Source organism: Chenopodium album, chromosome 19, assembly GCF_948465745.1.
Source record: "Chenopodium album chromosome 19, dcCheAlbu1.1, whole genome shotgun sequence".
Classification (NCBI taxonomy): Eukaryota; Viridiplantae; Streptophyta; class Magnoliopsida; order Caryophyllales; family Amaranthaceae; genus Chenopodium; species Chenopodium album.
In genome coordinates, this window is record NC_137852.1 from 3,359,923 (window position 1) to 3,370,258 (window position 10,336).

At 32.7% G+C, this 10,336-nt stretch overlaps 1 protein-coding gene across 1 annotated transcript; it reads right to left on the reverse strand.

Annotated features, from left to right (window-relative positions):
• Positions 1–212: 212 nt before the first annotated feature.
• Positions 213–9,509, reverse strand: LOC145594565 (guanylyl cyclase 1-like). Its single transcript, XM_081650882.1, has 10 exons — positions 9,319–9,509; positions 8,108–8,361; positions 7,826–7,950; positions 5,299–5,410; positions 3,206–3,280; positions 3,013–3,101; positions 2,432–2,499; positions 1,057–1,129; positions 629–704; positions 213–521 (listed from the first exon to the last, which is right to left on the reverse strand). Exons 2-10 carry the CDS (start codon positions 8,261–8,263, stop codon positions 450–452), a joined length of 846 nt encoding a protein of 281 aa, XP_081507008.1. The 5' UTR covers positions 8,264–8,361; positions 9,319–9,509; the 3' UTR covers positions 213–449.
• Between the last annotated feature and the right edge of the window lie 827 nt (positions 9,510–10,336).

Genomic DNA, 10,336 nt, shown 5'->3' on the forward strand with positions numbered 1-10,336 from the left:
CTTAAAGTTTTGAAACCCTAAGGGATACATCTCGGGATCATATAATGCCGTTTGAAACCATAAATGTCCGTGGTAGGCTTGAGTTTATGAAATCACTGCAAGTTGTGAACGGGTAAGCATAGGAGCCAAGATCGAACTCCGACAGCTTTCTATTTTGCCCTTTTGATATCACAAATCTCGAGGGTCATAGAGTTTCAGTGACGGAAACAGCATTAACTTAATTTATACTTGTATTAAGATACTTCGAAATTATGATGAATGTATTTGAAGAGATTTACAAAAGAATTATTCAATCTAATGCACAACAGCACAAGCGATGATTTACAGATGACCATCTAAGCTAATTTCCAAACCTGGGGATGGGTACATGTTGTGAAACTTATAACAGAGGATAATATTGTACATGCAAAGGATCATATACACAGTTTACTGCACAAGTTTGATAGTTTTCATGGATCTTCATTAACATGACCTGAGATTAGCGGAGACGCCTCTTCGTTATATCTCTGATCAAGTGAAATCTGTACATAACAAGTTGTTAAACACCATTCTGTTTGAGCATATACGGAAAACTATCATTAAGAGCACGTCAATTTTGATGTCCTGATCAAGGGAGTCAAGAATTTACCAGTAGAAGATCCTCATCTGTACCAAAAGATTTGCGAGCTTCATCTAGGTGTTTTGAAGAGATTTTCTGATATTTCCTGCACAGTTCCAAAGAAACAAAATCAGCCATTTAATGAATGCTCCTAGCAAAGAATGAAAGCTAATGAGAAGAATAGTGTAACACTCTTAACAGATTTTCTAGTATTACAGCCAAGGATGTACTTGAGCTAAAGGATGAGCATGATCCTTAAAGCAATATATGACGTGAACGGATGAGCGTTGCATGATCTATGAGTAACCAAACTAAAATGCATCTAATTCATACCGCCAAACCATCTAAAATCACTAAATTCCTGACTTTCACAATTCAATCTGTCTACAGGTCTTCAATTTTCATGATATTAGACTGTAAAATGAGACTCAATATAAAAGTCAGTAAGGATGCAAAACCTTGAGCTGGCAGGATCCCTGATTTCAAACTCATCTTTGTCAGCATCATACCCACAAATTACAACATAATGACCTGCAGAAAGCAGCAGATTAGTAATGACCACGTTAACAATAACATGTAAACCAGTGTACTTCTTTAAAATCTGTCAGCACATTTTGAGCAACCCTTAGCTATTCTCACTTAAAACAGTACTTCGTATATACATTAGGGAATTAAGAAGGTTAAAAAGAATTGATGAAGAAATTGGTAGTCAGATTAAGGGAAAACTAGTCACGGTAGAAATCACTGATTACAACCTATAGGCCAACATTAGAGAGGTTGGTGCTCTCCTAAGAAACAGTCTCTCTCTCTCTCTAATTAACTCTTATTCTTCACATACTATTTTTCTCCCTAATTTGATCAATTTATACTTTCTACCAACCTACTTAACTATCTTCTTCTACAAGCTACAATGAACACCATTACTATGCTACTACCTAGAGTGCTCATCCCCTTAATACGGATGCATAGGCATTTTCTAGTCCAGTATTCTCATACAATGAGCACTCATGTTGATCTTGATAACAGCTGATAAGAACTCTTTTACTCAACACAAATAACAAAAAGCAAACTGGGTACAATTTAAAATGTACTTCCAAAAGTTGAGCACATAGCAGTTCGAAATGAACAAGCAATATCTTATTCTATATGGATATTATAGTCTTGAGTCTTCATACTTGTTTTGTTGACATTGAAAAAACTTGAGAAGTGGATATCGCATTGTTTTTTGGTTGACAAAAACATAGGATTAATGGAGGAAGTTGTTACCCTAGGCAAGTGGAGTTTCTCATGCCATGATGAACCAAACAATATTTTGCATTTCCTAGGAAATTGAACTACATGAATAAGAAACACCCTAGGAAATATTTCTTAGTATGTCCAACCAAACAAATATTTTAAAACCCTAACATACTTTGGTTGGACACCATCCTTTCCTGAATTGCTACAATCACAATTGGTCCCAAGCCATAAGTCTTAAATCTACACTTATAAAGTTAGTTAGCGTATGAAGGTATTAAATTCCAGCGTTGGAATTGTTTTTTGGAAAAAACAACTCCCTAGTTTTGTTTTTTGTTTTTTTTTTTTTTTTTCCTCTCTTTGAAACCACTCCCCAGGGTTTGTTTGTTTCACCTTATTTTTACTTATTATCTTATTTCAGAAAAAAAAAAAAAAAAAAAAAAAAAACAAGTTCAGATAATTTCAGGTAAAATAGGTTCAGAAAAAATAAGATCTGGTTAGCTAATAAGCAGCATTACTTGGATTCAAATGACTAAAATTACCAGGATTTTTGGCTTCCGTCACAATATTGATAGAGAAGGAAACAACAGTTCTCACCTGTATAGCCCAGATTGCTTCCACATAATTCAGACAATTCAACATGGTAGTCCTCCAGCAATAACCGACTGTAGTAAATGACATCTTTTAGAAAAAGGTCAATGCCAGATTTGAAATTAACAAAAATAAAGAAAGATTCAGAACTAAGGCTTATTTCCACCTAAAAATAATAAAATTCCAGGAGTATAAGTTCAGACAAAGGCTACCCAAGTTTAATTTACAACCAAAAAATCATGTTAAGTTGATTTTATCGGTCAAATAACTACTGCAACTCCACATATTTGGAGGGATAGTTGCTGTTGTGTCTAAGATGGGCAAGATAGCAATAAAGGCCATGACACTGAATTTACTATATGCTTTGAGGAAGATGCAAAGGGTAAAATCTCAGAGTTATAATCCCTAGATGAGTAATAAGCACATCATGAAGATTTCACGATGCAAAATAGGTTTCAAAAATATATGGTTCAGGGAAAAGCTGAAATGGAAATATTAAACACCATGGAAAGAGATATACATTGTCATCCTTGAGACAATTTAATATTAGTATAATAAATGAAGCAGCACAAGAACCAAGTACTAACTATAGTTTGCACTGATCAACCAAAGCAATTGCTACGTATCTTCCTGACAAGATCAAGAGAGGTACTTCTTTTTGACTAAATGATCTGCACTGCAAGAGAAGGTAATGTTGATCAGAAATCATCAACATGATATCCAACTTATTGTAATGCCAAAGTTGAAGGAGAAAATTCAAGTTTTATAACTTTCTTATACCTCTATACTGATTCCATCCTTAAATGCTCTTTGAAACAACATATCTACTCGGACCAAATCATGTGGTAAGTGATCCTACAAAAAAATTAATCATCACTTGTAAATTTGTTATGCATCAAGTGTAATGAAGCAAAAATCTTTTTATCATGGTAATTGGTAATGGTGTAATAAGAACGCTTAAAACACTATATGAGTTGGTTGCATGAATTTATCTCCAGTCTCTTCCTCCACACACTTCTATTTTGCGCCAAATGCTCTAACAAGCCCATTTTCGTCATGTTATTATTAACACCCTCCATCCAAGGCATCTCAGGCCTCCTATGGCCTCTTTCAAAATCTATATTATACCAGGATTACCAATCTCTACATTGCTTAACAGTTCATCTACCAGTTGATGTAACACATGCCCAAACTTACATTGAACTACAGAAGGCATAAAATTTGCATCAAAGTAAATTAGCCAGCTTTTACTCTCTTTTTTTCTTATTCTGAGCAGGTAAAGAGGAAAGGGGATAAGAAACTATGAAGCATAGATTACCAGAGGCCAATTCTAAATTGTTTATAGGGACTTAAAGAGTAGATGATAACTTCTGGTAGCTATAATAATCAATTAAAAGACATGACAATATTAAGGTAAAAATTCAACAATTTGTGTATAGGCACGAAAATTTTCTTGAGATTTGTGTAAACAATGTGTTGTTTAGTCTAAGAGAAGTGCACAAAAGAAAAAACCAAAGGTCTACACTAAGAAACTTATGCTTTTGCAAGGGAAATTCTTGTATGTGAATACTAATCCTCTCCGCACAAAATTAAAAATCATACAAGCTCTTCCATTCATGAACAACGATGAGAATTGAGAACCCTGTAGCCACTGGCGGACAATGCAACCAACACAGCTTTCCCAGGCATTACATCTCAATAATCTCTTTAGCTAACATCTAAGAAGTTATTGTATCAAGCTCCATGTCAGTTAATGCTTGTTTATGTTAGTGTATGAGCATCATTAATTTTTTTCACTGGCAACTAGTATACTAAACACATTAGCTCCTTCAAAAGATTATTCATAACTCCATAAGCATACTTACATTTAAGCTTTGTCTATATTTGGGCTACATATGAGGTAAAACACACAAAACTATACAAAATTCATCATTAGTGATGTGTATTTATATTCTTATTAGCAAGTATGTATTTCATCGGACACAATTGTTCACGTTAAACATTCATCTGAGCTCGATAAACCCAATTAATTATTGGCCTTCTATGATGATAGGAATTCGCTTTAATGTGGTCAAAAAGGCTTCTAAAAAAAAAAAAAAAAAAAAAAAAAAAAAGTTGGTAATTGGATATTTGGTTGCCTTAAAAGATATTGATTTTAGTCAAAATGAAAAGCAATGGCTTTCAACTGTTTCCCCAAATGTGGATAATTTTACACATAAATGGCTAAAAATCAACAAATGATTTTACACAATACAAAGGGTTCAAATGAGCCAAGTGAAATAGCCAATAACCAACTCATTGTCAAATAAGGCCATAAACTAACATGAGTTTAAATAGCCTTTTCACACACTATATGCCTGAATTTTGCATGATAGCTGATAATTTTTTTTTTCTTTTAAATAACATTAAAAACTGTAATCTGCCCAACTCTCTTCAAGATTTACAAATATATACCCTATAAAACACCCCCAGCTAATAAGCCCAAGGATCTGTTAAGTATTCCAATTATATACAGAAATACCTCTCAGTCTCTCACCTTTTTATTGTGACTTTCCGAATATCAGTGTAAATGTCAATCCAAAGACTAAGAAAAGCAACATTCTTCAGGGAAAACTGTAATGGTTAAATAAACTTACGCCAACTAAAAAAACAGAAAACAAAAACAGCATTAATTTTTCCAATCTTTGCATGTGTGGTCTTAAAATGAAGACACATACTTCATGAACTGCTTAGTTGTTCCTTCTAATTAAAATGTCGAATACCATACCACCCAGTTCCCAAAAAAAAAAAAAAAAAAAAAAAAAACAATTGCTTGTAGGAAAATTGAAAGTGTAGGGGAAAGATAAAAAGGGGTATATAGTACGGGAAGCTACCTTATAAAATGACTCCACAGAGAAGTTTGGATTTGCTCCTATAGTCACAGTGAAATAGGAAAAGATGACAGAAAATTTTTGCAGCAAATATGCCAGATCAACAGTCCATATGCTGCCAAATCAAAGATATATATTAAAACGAAAACACAATATATAGCAAGAAATATACTAAAAAATTTCAGTCAAAAGTTAACATGCAAGCAAAAGAGCTAAGTTTCTAGATAGATTCAATTGACTCTTTCAGAATTTAACAGCTGTAACAAAAGTCAATGTTCCCTACGTATGCCAGCATCACAGTCAAACATTTGTGAAATAAATTAACTTAAGGTAATAGGATGAAAAATTAAAGAAACCAATTCAGAGACAATCATAAATTCCTGTTGTCAGAATACATAGGGAATGTTCTTTTTACATAGAGGAAACTTCTACTACTCATTCAGCATAAAATTATTGCTAACAAAAACCTTATCTATCATGTGTATAACCCTGGTATATATGTATGGATTGAGCCAAGGTAACTGGTCATAAGTAAGTCTGCGCATACAAGGTGAGGATATTGCCTAGAAAAATACATAATAAAAAGAAAAAATGTCAACTGCATAAGGGTGACAGCATAACAAACTAAAATAGCAGAAACACGGAAGTGGAGGGAGAGAAAGATGAAAATATGCCAGGGAGGGTTGAGCGAGGAGGTGACGAAGGTGATAAATTCTAACAGCACCAACTTAAGCAGCCATCAAGGATGATTCTAGTTATTGATGGTGTCTGAAGAGACTCAGATATATATGGATTTTTTGCAACCTAAACAGCCCTGAGTTTAGAAGGGAGTCTGAAACACTGCAAAAAGAGAAGTGACTGGTACATAAAGAGTTTGTTTTTCGGCTAAAATTTCCATTTTTTCTCTTCCAATCTGTTCAGAATTTTAAAGAAGATGAAATATGAACTCCCTCATTCTTGCTGCTACTTTATCTAAACAAACAAGTGACCAAGAGAAGAATATCACTCTATCTGCAAAACACAATTTGTTATGTATACGTCTTTCCCCTTGCAAAATACATGTTAGTTAGCAAATGCTCCTATTACCCTCTAATCCCAACAGTACTGCCGCTATGAGATTCAGAGTTCATGAAAAGAAAATGAAAGTTCCCAAATATCTCACCAATCTGTATGTTCCCCTTCATCATCTTGCATAAAACGCAAGACACCTTGAAAAGTATTAGTTCTCCGTAGATGGCACTTCATTCTTAACCAGACCCCACATCACTAAGCCCCATTTCAGTGCTCCCAACTTTCAAAATGAGTTGTTTTTTTACCTCCAATGGTGATACCCAACCTACTTCTCAATTTAGCAACTCATGTGAAGTATAATTTCCCAATGGTAAGATTTTCTAAAGTATACTAATGTCAATTTCAATTTATGGCCCACCAAATCATATTATAAGTTTTTTTAGAAAAAAAATAAAATAAAAACTTAAATAAATTACAAAACATATTATAAAATAAACACTTAAATAAATTACAAAACATATTATAATATTAATTTCAAATGAGATTCAAAACTGAGTATCTAAAATTAGCAACTTTCTTTTGGAGTTGCTAAATTTGGATACCAACTTCTTGGTATCCTTTGCAAAAAATACTCTCTCTCCTAAAGAAACTCCCTCAAGTCTCACCATTGGAGAGGGTCTTATGTAAAAACACTCTTTATGTTCTAAATTTTTACACGTATGTTCTAAATTTTAAAGTTAATGTTCTAAACACTCTTTAGAATTTGAACAAGTGATTAAAAATTTATAAAATCTGCTTTATGTAATTTTAAACATATGAATAAAATTTAGAACATCTGATTTAAGATTATGAACATGTGAATAAAAATTTAAAACAAACTGATATAGAATATAGAAAGTGTGAGTAAAAAATTTAGAACATACGAGTAAAAAAATAGAACATACGCTTTAAAATCTGGAACATATAATTAAAAATCTTAGAACACACGTTTTAAAATTTAGAACGTATAAGTTAAAATTTTGGAACAAGTTATTTAAAATTTATGATATCAAACTTAACTAATTTATGGTTTAGAACATGTGAGTACCAAATTAGAACATTTGATTTAATTTAGAACACTTAAGGAAAAGTTTAGAACATCAGATTTAAAATTTAGAACATATGAGTAAAAATTTAGAACATAAAGAGTGTTCTCACATAAGAAAAATTCTCACGAGAGCCTCCCCCTAATATATATATATGTGTGTGTGTGTGTGTGTATATTGCAAGGTAATTTGACTAGGCTGAAAACAAGGGTTGACATATTTATTTGACAACTATATGTACTGTTTCTACCTTAGAGGTCTGGACTCTATTGTCAAATACCATCAAGGATCAAATGAAACAGTATGTAATCAAGCAAACCATACTGTATACTACAAGTTTGTCAAGCATGAATCACACAAAAGTAATGCATAAGCTTCCACATTGATACAAGTTATTATAAACTACAAAGTTAAAAAAAGTACATCAAACACACCTCCTTGTGCCGCAGAGCTTCTCCAATGTATGCAAGCTACAGTTGTTGATCCCAATCGTTTGCAAAACCATCAGAACACAGGCAAGACCACAATCCCAATTGGATAACTGATTGACATGAGGAACCTATAAATATTGTACCAAAAGACAGCGTGAGCACATTTGAACATAGAAATTGAATAGATTCACTTTACATGCAATATGAACTGATGCACCAGATATAATAACATAAAGCACAATAATTGACTAGGAATGAAAAGTCAACAAGAATATGATGCTCCACCTCAATGAAACGTAAACGGGGCAATATCACATTGTGGCCAATTCCATCACTTGATGAATAGAGGGAGCAGGAGCCAGATAAGCTACAATCTGAACTATTTTGCGTAACCTCTTCCAAGCTTAATAATTTATTTACAAATTCACACAAAGGCCACATTGGAAAATGAACCGGAAAAATGACCACTTGAGAAGTTCAAATCACTGGTTTGGCTCAACAATATTCATCTCCTGTCCTGCAGTCCACCAACTGCAAGTCTGCAATCACAAAACAACATCACAACAATGTCTATTAAAGGATTTAAAGCAAGAGCTGACCAAAACAAGCAGCTTCATAAAGTATACAAATATCAACGTACAGGCACAATACAAAATTGAAGACTAATTGAGAAAATTGTGTTGCTATTGGATTGACTTGTCTCGACCACAGGAACTTAATGCATTAACTGAGCTTTTTTCTTGTATCAATTCAGTAAATTTTGGAGACATCATTACTTAGAAAGCATTTCTTATAAGTGATGCTTGCCTGTCCTTGCACTCCGAAAGTCCAATACAACATGCCTCTCATCCATGCTCCCACACCTATCCTTTTATCATCAAACCATACCATTATATACCATCAACTGTCTGCTACCTCTCAATTTGAATTATGATCTTGAATTATTGGACGTCGCTGCGTTATTCTGGAGCTTTAGCCATTAGGTATCGAAAGACAATGCAGCAATTGTCCATGTAATCCAAAATTATAACATATTCCAGAATCACAAGAATACTTATCTAGCAAAATTCAGTTACAAAAGTGCAAAATAACCTAATATTAGCTTTTAATGGTGAGTTACTGACCTAACCACAACCTAGATTAATTCTACCAAATTATCCCGAACAACAAATAGGCAAAAGAACAGACAAAATTTCTAGATCTTAAAATAATTCAATATTCTTTCAGATTGCAGCAGTAATAAGTTAATAACGATGAATTAATTAATCAAAAACCCTAGGTGTTTGAATAGCTCGAATTTCACAGAAATAAGCTAAATTACGCAACAATTACAACAATCAATGACCTAATAAGATCGAATTTAAAAGCTAAAATGCTCATTAAATCAACTATAGATTGATACTCCGTAATAAATTCAGATTAAAAAACAACAGTGATCAAATTAAAAAACCTAAAAATTGGGACTGAATTAGACTTAAATGATAAATTTTTTGTACCTGAAATTCGAGGAATTAGGTTGAATTATAGTAATTGAAGAAGAGCAGAAGTAATGAAAAACGCTTCTCAAATAATTCTTCAATTGTTAATTCTGGAAAAGTTTGAACATTCTTCCTGCTACTAATAATGATTCTTCCCAATTTCTTGATTCTTCTCTCTTTTAATCTGGGGTTTAACCGTTTAATAATGTATAATTGCCATTTTCCTTAAAATTCTAAGCAATTATACACAGGATATTTCTTGCATTATTGTCGGTAATTTTGCACGAGATTTTCTATGTTTGTTTTTGTCTTATTTCGCGCTAATTTGTTGTAAATTGAAAGGTAATTTAGCTAAAAAATTTAAAGTAGGTAGATCATTAATGATGGACTTAATTTCTTAAACTACCCTAAATTACCCTTGTTATGCCTATCACGGGTTTAAATTGAGATAATCTTTGTAATCATGACGAGCCATTGTGTCTAAATTAAGAAATTACGTAAATATATTTAATAAGTACTCATAGTATTCCTTTAAAAAAAAAAAGTAAAAAAAAAAAAAAAATTATCATACCAAATACTCGTATAAATAATAGCGTAATGTTTTAATACGGATCAAAAAACTACGGAACGGAAAATTGGCCTAAAATTACTAGAGATATTGGAATTTGTTCATGGGAAAATTTAATGAGAGGGTGTTTGTTTAGAGGTATAGAGTGAGGGGGATTTAAAATGTACTTTGTTTGTTTAGAAGGATGGGGATATGAGGGGGTTAGGACGGGGATTAAAAAGGAAGTTATCCCTCCAAATTAATAAGTAAGAGGGTGGTATAACCATATAAGGGATGGGGATTAAATTTAATGGGTAAAAGACACTTCTACCCTTAATGAAAGAAAAGAAGAGAGTGAAGAAAGGATAGTAATGATAATTTTGTATTTTTATTAGTTATTCTAATCTAATCCCAACTCAAACCAAACAATGGAATACACTATTTTTATTCTTATTACATCTGTTAATCCACCTTCTTATCCCACTTAAT

Bases quoted from the DNA above. Each gene is read 5' to 3' on its own strand.
- LOC145594565 (XM_081650882.1), bottom strand. From the start codon at position 8,263: ATGTGGCCTTTGTGTGAATTTGTAAATAAATTATTAAGCTTGGAAGAG. The intron at 3,102-3,205 runs GTATAAGAAAGT...CTTCTCTTGCAG, and splicing joins AGGATGGAATCAGTATAGAG to TGCAGATCATTTAGTCAAAA. The intron at 705-1,056 runs GTTTTGCATCCT...GGAACTGTGCAG, and splicing joins AGGGATCCTGCCAGCTCAAG to GAAATATCAGAAAATCTCTT.